Source organism: Athene cunicularia (genome assembly GCF_003259725.1).
Source record: "Athene cunicularia isolate RWA chromosome 4 unlocalized genomic scaffold, athCun1 chr4_part1, whole genome shotgun sequence".
Taxonomy (NCBI): Eukaryota; Metazoa; Chordata; class Aves; order Strigiformes; family Strigidae; genus Athene; species Athene cunicularia.
The window spans coordinates 11,340,625-11,357,562 of NW_020799098.1; the positions used below are offsets into that span (position 1 = coordinate 11,340,625).

General features: G+C 37.2%; 1 protein-coding gene across 15 annotated transcripts in view; it reads left to right on the forward strand.

Annotated features, from left to right (window-relative positions):
• Window positions 1-16,938, forward strand: part of ABLIM2 (actin binding LIM protein family member 2) — a 134,227-nt gene that overhangs the window by 88,945 nt on the left and 28,344 nt on the right. For 4 of the 15 annotated variants that reach the window (XM_026847188.1, XM_026847189.1, XM_026847192.1 and 1 more), the window contains exons 10-15: window positions 514-660; window positions 2,586-2,618; window positions 5,285-5,405; window positions 7,130-7,228; window positions 12,762-12,863; window positions 14,100-14,153. In XM_026847188.1, the coding sequence (XP_026702989.1) occupies window positions 514-660; window positions 2,586-2,618; window positions 5,285-5,405; window positions 7,130-7,228; window positions 12,762-12,863; window positions 14,100-14,153 (556 nt within the window). The remainder of the gene's footprint in view (window positions 1-513; window positions 661-2,585; window positions 2,619-5,284; window positions 5,406-7,129; window positions 7,229-12,761; window positions 12,864-14,099; window positions 14,154-16,938) is intronic. The other 11 variants (XM_026847190.1, XM_026847199.1, XM_026847196.1 and 8 more) reach the window with 7 other exon arrangements.

Consider the following 16,938-nt stretch of genomic DNA (forward strand, 5'->3'; position numbering starts at 1 on the left):
AGACATAGTCAGGAAAGGAGTTGAAGCTGTGGGACACAGCTGAATGGGAAAAACAAAAGATCTGATTAATGGTTTTCAACATCTGGAGAGTATACGTTGGAAATACATATTTGCTTATTCACTACTGCTTATGGTAGGAAACCCTGCACACCAAAACTACTTTAAAATTAAGGGTGTTTTGCCTGGAAAAGACTACAATATCTGTCCTCCATGTGTGTCTGTGCAGCTAGCAGTAAGCAGGATATAACCAAGGGAAGCAGAATGATGCCATGCTGCTTCTCTTAACCAAATGCTAGTGACAAAGAAGAGGAGAAAGCACTGGTATATAAAAAGAAAACAGCAGTAATATTTAGCATTGTGTAGTAAATTAAAGAGATTTAAATGTGCACAAACAGAAAAAGTGGTTAATTATGATGATGATGACTTTTCTACCTACACTTACCTGTCCTATTCTGATTGCATCCTGATCATATTCTTTCTTATTCTCACTGCTTTCTTTCCTCCTTTTCTTAGGCAAAGCTTGGAGATGAAATTCTTGACTACAGGGATTTGGCTGCTCTTCCTAAAAATAAAGCCATCTATAACATTGACCGCCCAGATATGATCTCCTATTCTCCATATATCAGTTACTCTGCAGATGACAGGCATAGTTACGGGGAGGTACTGAAACATGGGTATTTTTTTTACGATGAATTTGAGATTATATGTGCATCATTAAACATGTTGCTGAACACTCTTAAACATGGTCATAATTTTAAAAACCTGCAACTTTTATATCTTCAGTTAATTGAGTCATGTCATCCATTCATTCACACCTTCCAAAACACAAGCAAGATGTTCATTTCACTTTTTAGCTTGTGGAAGTTAAAGAATTGTTTTCTGTGATCATTTTTTTAAACAGATGACATGCAATTAAAATGTTTTTGTATGAGAGGAGTTCTACATGCATGCAGGAAACGGGAGCCATTGCTAATTATAATGCAGAAATCAGAAGCAAAGCCAAATGTCTTTTGTGATTTAATTTTTTTTTTTTAAAGTTTACCATGTTATTTTGGTAACACAACAGTGGTATCACTTTCCTATGTGCAGATATCTTTCAGCTGTCCCTAAAGTTCATTCTCATGTCATTCATTCATTTCAACCTATTCATATGCAGAGCTAATATTACGCAGTTTGTACTAATGAAATCTAATTTAACATAATCTTACTAATTCTGTTTTTTGTGAAGCGTATTTGTATATAACTCCTGTCATACAAGTTAGCTTTTCTTCCCTAACCATATCTACCTTTCCTTTGAATTTCTGATTTGTTTTATAATTTTAGATTTTTACAAATCAAACCTCTTAGATATAGTAGGTATATTAGCAAGATAATATATACTATATTAGCAAGGGTCTAGAATGGAAGTCTGCTTTGTTCTCTATAGGTGTAAGTGAATGGGTAGAAATAAATGCTATAAATAATAGCCATGGTATTTATAATAGCCCTAGTCGTGCTATCACTTAGACCTTTTACACTTAATCGGTACCACTAAAATCTCAGTACTTCTCCCAGGTGAAGTGCAGCCCATATTTTAGGTTTTGCAGACTCTTTTCCAAACCCTCTCTGTACTATGCTGAACCACAGTAGTTCCGTTATAATGCATCCTAAAAGAATTAAGATCGTATCAGGTAGAGGGTTTAAATGGTATTTAGGTTTCTGATTTCACAAAACTGAAAGCTGCTGCCTAGCCCTGAACTTGTGGACTATAAACACTTCCTTTCTGTGTCAAAATTCGTGGGTGCTGATAATGTTTGTGGGCCTCCTCAACTGCTCATTTACATCTAGACTTGGCAGAGGTGCATAGACTAAACAACCTTCCGCCCAGCTCCTACGAGGACTCAGTCATTGCACCCACTCTGAGGTGATTTTGGGTGGTGCTTGGAATCCATGGTGCTCCAAATATTTATATCCTTGATACTGGCAGGGGAAAAAAAAGATCCTGTCTTCCAAATTTCAGCATCCTGGCTACCACCTGCAGTTGCACTAGTTTTGGTAGATTTACTCAACTAGCAAAACATAATGTTTAATTTTGAAAGGAAAATGACTGAACGGCAAATTATCAAATTACATGATGTTTAATTAGAATTTAAATAGTACCTGGCATTTAGCCAAGGTCAAACCACCACAGTAGTACAGATATTTTGAATTCCCTTAGAACAGTCAGCTCTGAACAGCAAAGTTCTACTCCAGATTTGCTTCAATGCAGATTTAACTGGTGTTTCTATGTAGTTTCAGGCAGTTGCTTTAAATGGGAGTTTCCCTACCAGCAGCACTCTCTGTGACACAGGACTGGCCTCACCGGACCCAGGATTTTGTAGTAGAGAAATCAACCAAAGCTTCATATGAAATTATTTCTCTCTTATTCCTTATTTACTTATTTAAGAACAAATACAAAGAAAAATTGCCTTTTTACTTAATTGACAGGTATTTTTCCTAAGTCTATCATGTGTTATACATGGATATTGATATTTTAAAAGTAGTTCTCACAAGTAACATCATGCATGAATTTGTATCACTAATTTGTTGTGTGTTGCTGTTTGCAGTCACCTCAGTTGCTCTCTCCAACACTTACTGAGGTAATCCCCAATGCCTTTGTTCTCCTGTTCTGACCTGTTTTATGATGCATAAAACCAGTCATATTGATTACCAGCAGCATCTGAAATGTGGGGTTTGCCTCCTACCTTTACAGTGCATGGGGTTTTATCATTTATGTTTTTCACAGTGTTACTTGTGTTGAATATGTGCTCTGCTTCTGGATTGTCATCTGTATGCATCTACCTCCATGGTCATCCATCTTTCTGCTTTCCAGAATAAAGATTGTATGGTGGTCACTTCTTGAAGCTCTACTAAATAAATTACATTGGGAAATATGATTTAAGTTTACATTTAAAGCTGCCAACGTGAGTTGAATTAATGCTTGGCATAGCTTTCTCTTCTTTTTTCCTTTTTTTTAAATTTAATTCCACAAATAGTTAAACTACTTACACTTTTTGTGCACACATAATGTTAAATCATTTGTATATACCTGAACTTATAGGTCTGTGTATTTTATTGAATGTGTATTAATGATCAAAGCCAGTCATTCTTTCAAGAAACATCACTTTAGAAGCAGGGATAGCATTTCACATCATTTACCAGATAGTAACTCAATTATGTGTCACAGGCCTGGCTAATTTCTCCATCATACCTATTTTATGTATGGCAAAATTTTGGTAATAGTGGAGAATTTCCATTAAGGATTGTAGATCACAAACTGTGACTATAGTGACTGGTTAAACAGAGAGGTTAACCAATAGAGATGTAATGTTATTGATAGTTTAAAAATAAAAACATGCTTTATTTAATAATGGATTTCGTGAACTTGATTGACTGTTCCTTACAGAGACATAAAGTATATAAAAGGTAAGTTCTGAAACAAATCAATATGAAGTCTTGGTGTTTTGGAAGATTACAATAATTTTGTTTAAATTAGCTACCAGTTATACAGTCAAACTGTCAGTACTGTTAAATTCCAAAAGTGACTGGTATAGAGGTTGGTGCTGCCATGATTTGTGTTATGTGGATGCTCCCACATTATCCAGATTTGCCATGCTTGCTGTCTTTCTCTGAAGAGTCTATGATCAGGTGCTCAGGAATCATCATCTGCAAACTCGTCACCAGTTTTGTGGCAGGATTTTTATTAGGGGAAAATTCCACTCTATCATACAGTCGGACATATCATCAACCATTAGCTAACACTCATATAATATTTAACTATCATCACAAGACTTTCTAGAGACATTGCTATAGTGCTTATAAATCTCTTCACAAGGGTTATAGTGGGTATTAAATAATGTAGTTTCTTTGGGAAGGAAACATCTCAAACTGGGCATAGAGGGATTGGTGGCAGAATGCCTGCAAAACTGCATGCTTGGGAAGACATCATTTGTTCTCACTTTTTCGTATAATTTCTGAAATGGATATTAAATCAATAATGATACTTACCACTCTACAAAACTGATTTTCTGTTTCTGAAAATGCAATCAGTGTCTTTGGGGTGAGGTGGAAGGGTTGGAACATACCTGAAGATGAGAAAAAACAATGATGGGAGGACATTCTACATCTCTCGAGTCAAGGATAATCCCAGTGAAGCCAAATAGTGAACCGCATTCATCTAAAAATTAATGGATATAATTAAGTTGTACTGATAGGAATCTGCGAGATGATGTGTCTAAGTAGGATATTCTGTGTTTAAATGATGAATGATCCAGTGGGAGTCACACATATGCCTAAAGATGTCCCAGTATTCATGACAAGTGACTAATACCTGCTATGGTATAGCCTGTCTTCACTCACTCCTACTGGAATAGGAGAGGGAAACATTTTTTGGAGCATGACTTTCCATAAGGGAGCATCAGCAGGTTACACTGATTTGTTCTAATTTGAAGTTAACTCAAGCCAGTTCTTGCTTGTCTTAAAAGAAACAAGAAATTTGAATTTGCTTTTATAGCTAGTTTACAAAAAGTAATTTCCACATCTAATTCACTCAGTAATGTTTTTACTTATAAGAAGACACTACATGCAAATTGCAGTTGTAATTTAACTAGTTATAGAGTGAGGAGATTGGAAGGGGTGTACGTGGGTTTAAGTGGTTAAAGCGAAGGCTTTAGTGGGAATGGGTCCTATGGCTTGCTTTGCACAATGCTGCAGTATTAATGCTAATGCTACCTTTGAGTGTTTATAATGCTTACCAAGCTAGTAATGACCATGTTGTAATATGGTATGCTGGGCAGTTTGTACAGCAGACACAGTTGCTTCTGTGATGTAATTAAGCCAACAAATGCTGATTTTTGTGTTGCCTGTAACCATTATGCATCCGTTCATATGAGTAGAGTGACCACAGCAGTATCACGCTAACCTGATCTCATCTTCCACCCACTGGTGTATGTTCAGAGAATTACGCTGTCCTGAAACAACACTTCTATGTTATGTTCTTTTCAGATTACATTGTCATTTTAAATTCATGTGTGTGCTGACTTTCCTGGGAACATGACTGTTCTCTGATACTTGGCAGAGCTCTTTCAGTCACACTGTGGGAGAGGTGCTTACAGCTGAAAGCCACCTCATTTCATTGGGATTGCATGGAGTGTTGACAGCATTGACTTCCATCTACACTGCACAAAATGTACGAAAAGTCATATTGTGCCTGTTTCAGAAGTTTTTTCTTTTCCCTGATGACATATATTTTCTTTCTTCCTCTCAGGGTGACCAAGATGACAGATCTTTCAAGCAGTACAGGACTTCAAGTCCTAGCTCTGCTGGCTCACTGGGCTATGGTCGCTACACTCCAACCTCCCATTCTCCTCAGCATTACAGCAGACCAGGTAATTGAAAAGCAGCCTTATTTATTCTCTAGATTTTTGCACTACCTTGTCTTATAAGTAGAGTAGACTCTTGTAAACAGGGGTTTAAGGCAGAGTAGCAGTTCATTGCAGTGATTTATTTACTGTAAACAGAGTCCTCTGGGGAGAAAGGAAACAAGTACTTCAGGAATGAGCATCTTAGAAAATGAAAACAAGTATCTAGAAAGATTGATTTTAGTTATCTGTAAGCAGAAGATAGAAGAGTTTAAAGGGCTTAATCCTGGTCCCATCCTGCCTGAAGCTACACATTCAATCCACAGCTCTTTCAAGGTGCGGCATGGTAGCAGTGAATGCACACAAAGCCAAGAGGGTGACCGAGTGACTTCATCTCCTCTTTTGTTGTACCTCAGGGTTATGGTCTGTATGTCCTCTCCATAGTGCAAGAGCTGGAGGAGTGACTAGTGGTTCTAATGACTGGGTTTTGAAAGCCAAGTTGCCTTAGTGGAGAACTTAGTGCAACGTTTATTGCAGCTTTGGGCTGTAGTAGTGGTTGTGTCAGTGCTCTTATCACAAAGAGAGGAGGGCTTACCTCCCTTTGACCTCTGCATGGGAGTCCCTTACAAAACCCCATTCATATTTGGTCACTGTACAGAGTTTGTTCCTTAGAAATAATCAACTAAACTGCTCAAAATTCATTCTAATTTTTCTCCACTCTGTCATTTGGGTGGAGAACACAGAGCATTTATATTATTTTCTTGGTGTCTTTTAATTTCATTGGGGATACATTATAATCATAAACTAGTTTGGAAATTGGGAGTTCTTAATCTTTCCAGTAGAAATGAAAATTTTATGGGTAACAGAAACAGTTTTTACAGGAATTGAGTATTTGTACTACAAAAAGTCTTTGACAAAGTGGAAATGAGATGGAGTATCAAAGATTTATTAAAGAGAGGAATGATTAGTCTCTGCTGAAAGTTTGGCAGCTGTGTGATGCTTAAGCTTAGCTGCACACTCTTAAAGCAAGGAGGAAGGATGAAAGAATTTCCAAATTCTAATGTTTCACAGCTAGATTTTAGTCATCGTAATTGCCACTTTTATTAACTGCCATTAGTCCTCCAAAATATGTTATCAGGACGTTATTACAACAAAGCAAATAGAGTTGACTTTTGACAACATTTTTTAAAGTACTGAATAACATGTCTAACTTTCAGAGCTCAAATAATTTCAGGATGTTTCTTCAAATGCTTAAATTAGCCATGCACTTGAGTACTCTGGTGCGTTGTGAACTAAATGCTACCAGCATGCACTGACGGCAGTGAGAACTGGACCCACTCATAGCACAGTTCTCAGCAGAGACAAGGTTCTCCCCATTTCATTTCATTAGATCCATTATGAGCATATATCATTCCCTCTTGCAGCTTTTGAAAAATGTAGATTTTCCCCTGAGTGCAGCTATGCTTTTTGTGGTGCCTTTTCTGGAATATTTTCTGATGCGTTACATTACCAGCATTTTAGCTGATATTCTTTCTGTCTGCGGAAAGCCCGCGTCCCTTGGCCAACCGCATAGTATGGCCACTGTGATGTTTTTAGCAATAACCAGAGAAAGATGAAGTCTTAAATATAAACTATATGTTTTCTAAGCATCAGGAGGAAAATGTTCCTGAAAAAAAGGATGGCATTGTAATTTGTGGCTTTCAGTAAGTGAACTAAATAGTTTATTTTCACTTACTCTCTGTTGCCCCCAGCTGGTACTCAGAGTCTTGGTACCAGTAGCTGCATCTCCCTGCCCCAACACCCAAGCCCTACATCTACATTCAGACATCATTACATCCCTTTCTTCAAAGGTAAGGTCCAGGAATGCAAAACCGTGCTGTGATACTGTAGACTTATTCAGATGTGTTCCACTTTTATGTCTGTGCAAGCATGGCTTCCACTTGGATAAAATTTGTCTTAATTTTGTGCAAGTGCTTTCTTGATGTACTGTGTAAGTTTTAAGAACTGAGTGGGTATGGGTTGTTTTATTTTTGCTTTTTTTCAGTAAGTGTTAATTGTCTTTCAAAGGGCTGAAGGGAAAGAATTAGCTTTTATAATGAAAATGGAGAGAATAATTTAAAAGTCTTTTCTAAAATACAGTGTTTACCCTATTTTTGTGATGCTAAATAAATATTATAACAAGCTTATACATGGGATCCAACATTGGACGATCAGTTATCTATAATCTTCTAACCTACATTTAGACTACATTTAGATATATTCATATTATTTGTAGCATTACCAAAAATGGCACTAGATAATCTAGTTAAATAAACATAACTGCACTGATTAGTAAATAATCTGTGCCAAACATTATAACAGAATAACTGATTCTATTCTCCTTGCCATTTTTTTTTTTCTAGTGGGTATTAACTTTTAATCACCTTCACGTTGCAGATGTGAGACAGTACTGAGGAATGCCAAGAGCCTTTGAGGCAAAGGCTTTTTTTTTTTTAGCTAGTTAGTTAAATGTCAGAAAGAGAAGACATTCAGCTACCACATGTGTCTTCCCCCATGTCTGTCCTCTCTAGTAACAATTTGAACTGGAAGGAGACATGAATGGCAAATATTTTCAATGCCTGTTCCTTTACTCTCATGTACTGTTTGATTTAATAAAGCAAAACTGTTGTTCTTGCCATTGTAACCATTACAGAAAAGGAGGTGACCCTCTGCAGGAACCAGACTTGCAAACTCAAGTGAATAGCAGGCACTCATTGCCCTTGGAAAAATAACTAATGCATCTTCATTGGGCAGCCAGTGTCAGCTGAATTTCACTGGTGTAACAGGAACAGAATCAGGCTTGAGTCTTCCAAATATGATCCCCGAGTGAGAATTTTGGAGGAAAAAGCTGATAAGAATAAACTGTTTGTTGTCATTTAAAAATCTACCTGCAAAGCTTCTTCCCACAACCTCAAGCAGTCTCCCCCACTGCATTTCTTGGAAGGCTGGCATACACCCTTGCTATTCTCCGAGGCACTGCTTGAAAAAATTTGGATGATATTATCCAACCCCATATACTGAGTAAGAAAAACCTTTTTCGCGTGCCTCAGTGCACGATTTCACCTTATATGAAGCTCTTGTTTGAAAGCCCGCCTGCAGTTGCTTAGCAGCGCTCCTGTTAAAAGGAGTTCCTCTTCAGTGCTACCTGCTGTTGCTCAGAGCAGCAGCAATTAATTAGTGCTGCTGTTTGGAGGAAGAAATCCTCAAGTGTGGCAGCTCTTTGTGACCAAACAATTATTAACAGTGTGCTCAAAATTATAATATTTTGCAATTCTGGAGCGCTTTTTATCAAGGAGCTAAAATATTTTGCAAGCAGTAGCTTACAGTGCCTCACAGCAATCCTATGAGGCAGAGGGGTCTGTTTATAATTTTCCTATATAAGTAATCCTGATCCCTGCAGAGGTTGTATAGATTATCCACTGTTTTACACTGAGTTAATGTCTCAGTCTGAAACGAGTCTGATTTGCCCCCATCCTCTTCAAGGTCTCTGAATTATTTTCTTTCAGTAGCAGACTTTTTTTTTTTTTTTTTTCCTCCTTATATGGAGCAGTCTTTTGAGGGTGTCAATGTGCTATTTTTTTCTTTTCAAATTGCTTAGTGTGGGAAGAGTAGGATTGTACCAATAGTTGTTTTGTATCCAGACCGAGGTTTATGTTGACATTTCAGTTTTAACAAAGTGAAATCATGCTCATTTTTTAAAAAAATGTGATTAAATCCAAAAATAACACACATCTTAATAGTGCTAGAAATAATCTTTGTAAAACCAGCACTTCACAATTGTAATAAAAATATTTCTTTAAGCTTCCAGGAGACAGAACTGTTACCACCCTAGGGAAATTAAAACAGGCAATATCTTCATTTTGAATTCACTGAGTTTGCTTCATATTCTTTCTGATAATGACATGGTTCATCATTTTTCCAGTGAAAATATGATTACTGAGTTCCTGTTCTTTCCGTATACTGTAGTCTAGTTCCCATGAAGGGTAATAGTATGAGCTATTCTTTATCATGCAGACAAATGATTTGCTTGTGCTCTTTTAAGGATTTTTGTCTTCAGAATGTCTTCAGAATAAATCCTGTGGCAGCCCCACTTCAAGATATCTTCACCGTTCATGCCCTTGTGAATCATAGGGTGTGATATTCCAAGTACCTACACTTGGTGTAACTCTTCCTTTTGAGGTGATGGAGTCAGTGAGTGTCCAGGCTGTACTGAGTCCTGCTGAGAAAATGCTTACTTAAAACATGGTGGAAAGTATCTTGCCTTTCTAGTGCAGGAGCACAGCTTGCAAAGCCCATTTATTTGGCTTTGAAAGCTTGAAAAGAATTAGTCATCAAACTTCAAAAAAACTTGTCCAGTTTAATGCACCATGTGCAGAGATATTAAAGGATCCAGTTTCAGGAGTTGACGTCTGACATCTCTCTCATTAGGCCAGTGGTATCTGTTTGTTCAGTCCTGAACTTAGACAGCTCTTACTGTATCTTGTTAGCAAATTTCTCATCCTCCAAGATAAGATAAAAGCTGACTAGAAAGGAGATATAAACAGTATCATACTTTTGCTGACACTCTCTTGAAAAGGGAACATGGTCTGAGATCTGGTCAGTTGGCTCCACAGACAGAAGGTTAAAAGAGCAGCCTCCCCCGTCAGCCGCCAAAAGACACAAGGAAGTTTTTGTGGTTGACACTCAAGTTCAAAGTAAACCTTTCCAGATTCTTTCCAAGTTAAACAAAACCCAAGGAAGAGTTCACGATTCTGGTTTTTGGCTCTGCACTGACCAGTAGAGCAGATCACTGCCTTTAGCTGCTTGTGGCAGAAGGGAAACCAAAAGTCTGAAAAATCACTTTGGTAGTTGTATTTTCTCCGAGACCTTATTTGAAGTTCTTCTTCAGTGTATATACCAGGCAAACCTTGAAAGAGACAAATTCTTGGCAAAGTCTCATTTTAGAGACTTTAATTATAGGCTAGATTAAATGACTGACTGTAGTTCCTCCACATGAACTTTCTGCATGGATCTTCAGTTTGTGTTATTATTGAATACTCATCTTAGTATGGAAAATGTGAAAAACAACTACTCTTGTGTTTTTTGTCCAAATCAGTGACAGAATTAAAGTTTAAATGTGCATCGGCTTATGCAACTGGGCTGCAGGAAGAACCTTTTCCCTCACTTCATCCTTAATTCTTCCCTTTTGAGCAAGATAGTGGTGATGGCTTTGCAAATTGCGCCACACAGATGACCCTTGCATCCAGCGGTTTGCAGATTTGCTGTTCTCTGGTATTTGTGCTTGCATCCTGTTTTCTTACAAGTTTATTCCTCTTAATCAATGCTTCCTCATGATTCCTCGCTGACACTCTACCTTATCCCTGAAGAACGACTTGCTACGTGTGTATGATACCAGCACCTTGGGGTTACTGCTCAACTAAGTGATCATTCATGCAGGTCATATATGGATATTTTTAATATATTAATAATATATAATTAACATATAATTTTTAAGTAAATGAGGAATTAATACACTGTGAAAATCACTTGAAAAAAATCCTTTTCTTTTAAATTCTTTTTAATCCTTTTTCTTCTTAAATAAAAAATTCCAATAGTAACATCACATTTGAATGAATGACATTACAAAATTTTTTTAAGCTTTTTGGGAGTTGTAAGGGACCTTACTTAAGTGTCTACCACTGTTCTTTGCATTCAAACTGGCTTCTTCCATTTGGTAAGGATGATCATGCGTCTGGGCAGCAAGCAGCAAACAAAGAGGAAATGAATAAATGTGCAGTGAAAACCTGTCACCACTTTTTTCCTTCCAAGAGCAAAGCAAGAATCAATCAACTGAATAATTGTCTGGTTCCTTGTCTGAGGACAACTTGACTGCAAGCTGGTGGTGATACACCAGATTTTTAGTAATTCCATAATTCTTCCCTTACTTTTTGGAAGGACCATTGGTTATCAGCATGTGCAGTTGGGATTTCAATTCCTCAGCTGCTCAGATTACATTTTTTCAATGAGAAATCACTGTTATTGGGTACACAGTGGTAACAGCTGAACAGTTTCTGACTTTTAATTTTTCACCAACTGTGAAAATAACAGACACGATATTTAGAACTAATTAGTTAGTGTGTCATCATGAGATGCACAGCATTCTCCTCTGACCTTGTCTGGCCTGTTTCTGCTCCCGCTGAGCTCAGTGGCACTACCCAGCTGACTTCAGTGGGGCATGTCAAGTCTGGCTTTGGTGACAGACCGATGACCATGCATCATCCACTCCTTGTCAGCAGAGGCAGAGACCACCTCCATGGGCATGGCCTAGACAGTTATGATAATCCAGCAGCTTTATGGTTATAAAACTTCTGCTCCCTGAAGGCAGAACTCAGTTACAGATCTCATGCTCTGAGCTGCTGCACTTTATTTACCCCCAAAAAACTTGCTGTAATTTCATTGTTACTAGCCATTAAATTTGTGCTTCATCCACACTAGAACAATAACAGTGAATTAACAGCCATTTTATGTTAGAATAAATGTCATGTTTGGCTTCCAGTTGCTTAACAGTGCTGTAAATTAATAGGATTTTACAAGTCCCAAAAAAGTAGAGCTTTACTTTTTTATTTGCCAAGCAGCACTATAATGCCATAGAGTATGCTTCAGGGAAATAAGCTAAGAGGAAATGAATGACACCTAATAAGCATTTGACAAAACAAGTGGAGAAATTAATACGGATAAATCCTATGTACATCTTGAAATCTGGTGAAGTGACTATGGCATTATAGAACCATGACTTGATAATCCAACTTTGTTTGCATAAATAAAAAATGCTGTGGCATGTTACCTGTGGGAAAAGTTTGCAATTAAGAACCAAATTTCAACATCTGTTTTTGTCACTGATACATGCAGGAATACTGACTTAACCATAACATCTGTTTTTTGGTCTAGTCCTGCTTTGAGATAACTTAAACACTACTGAATTATTTCATTACTGGTTTCAGGGGCAGGCCATGGGCCATAGCATTAAGCTTTTAAAAATATTCAGTTAAGGCTATGCAAAACACGTTACAAGATTGTGGTTGTTCTTTTTTTATTGTTGTTTTCATTAAAGTGTTGTTAAAAGAGGAACTTTAGCTTCAAAGTGGGGCAGTTTAATCTGATGATATTGATCAGGTATTCATTATGGATGAGCTGTTTGGAGTCTCAAGCCAGTACATTGTGCTGAAAAATAATGGGGTTTATGAAAACCATATATTTAAAACTGTTGGATTAACAAGTCATTCTGGACAAGCTTTTATGCTTGAAGTACTCTACTTTGCCTTCCATTTTTTCTTTTATCTGCTTTCTTTGCTCTTCCCCTTGGAGGCAGTGAAAGTGGTCGGAGCACTCCAAGCTTATCCATGTACTCAGACAGCAAATCTTCACCTTCTGTCTATCAGCAGGCTCCTAGGCATTTCCATATTCCAGGTAGGCATTCACTGCTTAGCTTTTGATCTTCAATTGCTGACACCTGTTTATTCTCTTCTGAATATAATTTTTTTTTTGTATTGATTTGTGAATTTTGAACTGCAAGAGGAGAAAATGTCTGATAAATGAAAAATCTGTTACCTGTTAAACTTCATGTCAGAAATAAAGGAGTGAGAGAGCTGCGTGTTTATGTGTATATATAAAAAAAATTACATTAAGGGGGGCACACAGTGACAAATGTTATTAAGCCTACAAAGCCCATAATTATTTATAGTGCCATGGCTGCATAGGTCTGTTGAATATGTGTGCAGGAGGGAAGGCTGAAGGGGGGTTTGGTTTTTTCCTTATCCATCTACTCTCTGAATTAGAGAGTCATATTAACATAGACTTTGAAAATCGCTGGAAGACTTAAGGAAGCTCACTGTGGCTGTGTCTTTGTATAGGTACTATACTGTTTTCAAGTTACATTCTGTCAACAAGCACAATAAATTTATGTCCACACTGTTTAGCTTTTTGACTGCTAAGCACATCTACCTGTTCAGTGGAATAGATTATGTGTGTTTAGCTTCTGGGGTTAACATTTCTGTAATCACGCTGTAATTAGGAATTGTATCTGCTCAGGTCTGTAGTACTAAGTAAATCTGATGTCTGTACAACATGGTATGGGATCCCTGGACTGTGGCTCTGGGGGCTTTCAAAAAACTCCTGAAAGGCCATGTTAACAGTACAGTTCAAAATATGGACAAACTATAAGATTGCCCACAAGAATATTGGACATTTCCAGTGTAAACATCCGTATCTGAACATGTACACTTTCTTAATCATTAATGGTCCCTTTTCAAGCGTGACTATTATAGTAGTCTGTTGTATCTGTATTTGAATTTTAAGTAGTGACAAGCAGAGCCAGTTCCTCTTTGTTGTCTATACATTGGTAGTGCAGATGTAACAACCTACGTTTCAGTAAATAGATGCAATTCAATGTGCCATAAAGCATTCTGACTGACTTAGGGAGGATTATGCTGCATAGGTACGTATAGCCAATGTTTTAAATATATAAAGATGATGGATTAAACTTCACTATCTTGTCATAACCAGTGAATGACAAACCACTGAATGAATTTGTAGTTTTTACTGAAGCATTTGCATTTTTACTGTTATTGAGAGGAGACTAGAGCTGCATGGTTTGAACTGCTTGCTTACTCTTTTATTCTTTCCTTTCTCTTTCCCCTTCCTCAGACACTGGCGTAAAAGATAACATCTATAGGAAACCTCCTATCTACAAACAGCATGGTACAGTCTGCTTTTCTCTGTTGCAGTTTTCTCTACATGTTTTCGTAAAGAAATGCATATTGGCTTCCAAATTAGTTTGCTGTAGTCTTTGCGTTCCATTATGTCCCTGTAATCTCAAATAGAAATGGAAAAAAAAGTAACATGAAAATTAAATAGCATTTTGTATAACATGATGTCCAAGGATTCAGTAAGTTCTCTAAGACTAGGGTAATGATATTTTTATTTGTCTTGGTAATTCAGAGCTGATACTAATTTAGTTAGTTTTGTTATTTATGTAATTATATAACACATGTAAGTGTTGAAATTTTCTCTCCTGTTTTCAGACCATGACTCGGGGTATCTAGCTTTTGCAAATAATTCTGACGTTTACATTGCTGGGGAAAAAAATGTGCATTGATAAGTTGTGTATATGAAATATCTACTTTTCATCTGCAAGTTCTTCAAGCTGTAAAATATCAAGAACAAATGTAGACACACCATGGCAGTTAGAAACAAATTCAGTAGCTGATACCGTGGGCAAAATGTGGTTGGAAAACCTTAGGTAGACCCGGCACTGATTGCTCTCTGAGTTTCTAAACAACAGAAAGAAATATATGATGTTTTATGTGTCTGAAAAATAGAAATATAAAGTCTTCATTCTTCTGGTTTTGCTTTATATTTCACTAATTAACATCAGTGCAATTTTCATGTTGTTTTTTTGTGTTCTTAGTGATGTTTGACAATGATCTTGGTTCGTGATACAGAATTAGTAATAGGGAAATAATTTTTAAAAAACTGAATTCCATTATGAATCTTTAGAAATAAATATGTAGTAATTTTGCTGCAGTAAGGGTGCCTGAAATGTGCAAAAGTACATTTCTGGTTAAAAGAGTCATGTTTGGGGTACTGGTACCCAGAAGCAAAGCACAAAAATAAAAATAAAATATGTGACATAAATCTTCCCCACATCAAAAACTTTATTTTAATCATGACTGCACCCCTGCTTGGGAACAAATGAGAATAAAATAAAAATGAGAGATGTTCATCACACGGTGAGCTGAGGCAGTTTGGGGATGTAAGCATGTACCTTCAGGGATACAGGAGTGAGAGCGAAGCTACACCACTCTTCATGGCGAGGGAAGGCCCAGGCTGTGCCTGTAAGCAGTGTCTCTGTTGGAGCAGCTCCTCCATCCTGCTGCCTTCTGCAGCACTGTCCACACAGAGGTGACTTCCCATGTTGTATGTGAGAGTGAGAAAGCTCCGTGTGTCTGTTCTCCCGTACTCTGGGTTTAGGCGATAGCTGGTAACTTTCCCTGAATGACAAGTTAGGGAACCGCAGATACATCACTGCCCTCATGGTCGGAACAAGGTAATTACATTTAACATTTTTCTTTAGTGGTAGCAGGACACTTTAACTGATTTTAAAATACCCAGTTAATCAGTTTTGAAAATTATGCTTTTATGTAGTTATCATTTGTATACTATCTTTCATGGAAAACAACAGTTATTTCTGTTTTGGATGAAGTTCTACTTTGGATCTGATACAGTAATAGGAGAAAGAAAATTGTCAACTGATGTCTCCCAACTGAGTGAGTCAGCCTGTGCACATTCACTGATGCTTCATGATAAAATAACTGCACATTCAGTTCATCCAGATTTAGATAACCTCTGTGGTTTTTCTGGGTATGGTTTTGAGCAAAATCAGACTTGCTGATGTTTCGGTGCACTTTAGGTGTTGGTAGACATTTTCTGCTCACAATATTGGACAAACTAGTATGTTACCTCTCAAGCAAAAAGAGGTAGTGCTTGATTAGTGCTTGATTTCATGTAATCTGCCAACTTTATTTTCTGCCCAAGCTCTCTCATTTCTTCTGGTCCTTAGATATACAAATCATTTGAGGCAACTACTCAGGCTGAGGGGGAAAAAAAAAAAAAAAAAGTTACTGACAAAGGAAAAAGTTGAATAGTGTAGTGGTGTTTGGAAAGATCACGACCAAATGCACAAGTACAATCATCTGGTGTAAATCAGCATAGCTTCACTGATTTACACAAACTGATGATATGGCTCCGATGTCCAGTATCCTGGTTGTGTCATTTAATTTTATAGATATTTTTGGCTTGCAAAGAGGATTTAAAGCAGCAGCTTTTTCTTCTTCCAGGCCAGGCATTTTTTATAGCAATTTTTCGCCCCTCAGATATGCAGTCAAAGTCTGGATTATGTCAGTTTTGCTCTGCTGTATAGAGTAATGACTGGAGTGAGTGGAGAATTAAATTATCCAGTCAGCAATCTCTATAAATTGACAAGGATATATGATTAAAACTTTCTTTTATAGATTATAGGTGTTCTGAAAGATTGTGTTGAAAATACATGCTCGTTGTTTTTCTACTGAAGAGAAGAACTCAAAAAAACCCTTAAAATCAGTGAACTTTCTTTCCAATAAAATAAATTTTAAGATAAAAAAATAAATAAAATTTACCTTTTGTTCTGGAAAAACTCCCAGCTAAAGCATGAACACATGAGCAGCTGATGATTCAGCTCCTCAAGCTAACAGGACACTGAACTAATATATGTTGAAAAGGAGCCAGAGAACATTCCTTCGCTGAAGAGACCAAGTTTGAACAAACAAGCACAAAAATGTTCTGTAAAACAAAACGTGCAAGAAGCTCTTCCAAAACATTTGCCTTTAAAAGGTTTCAGTTACAGCAGTGCCCAGCAGACTTGCTGTAGCTACATCTTCTGTGTTTCTATTATAAACATCCAACTTCAGAATGAAAAAAAAAAAAAAAAAGGGGGTGGAAGAATGGG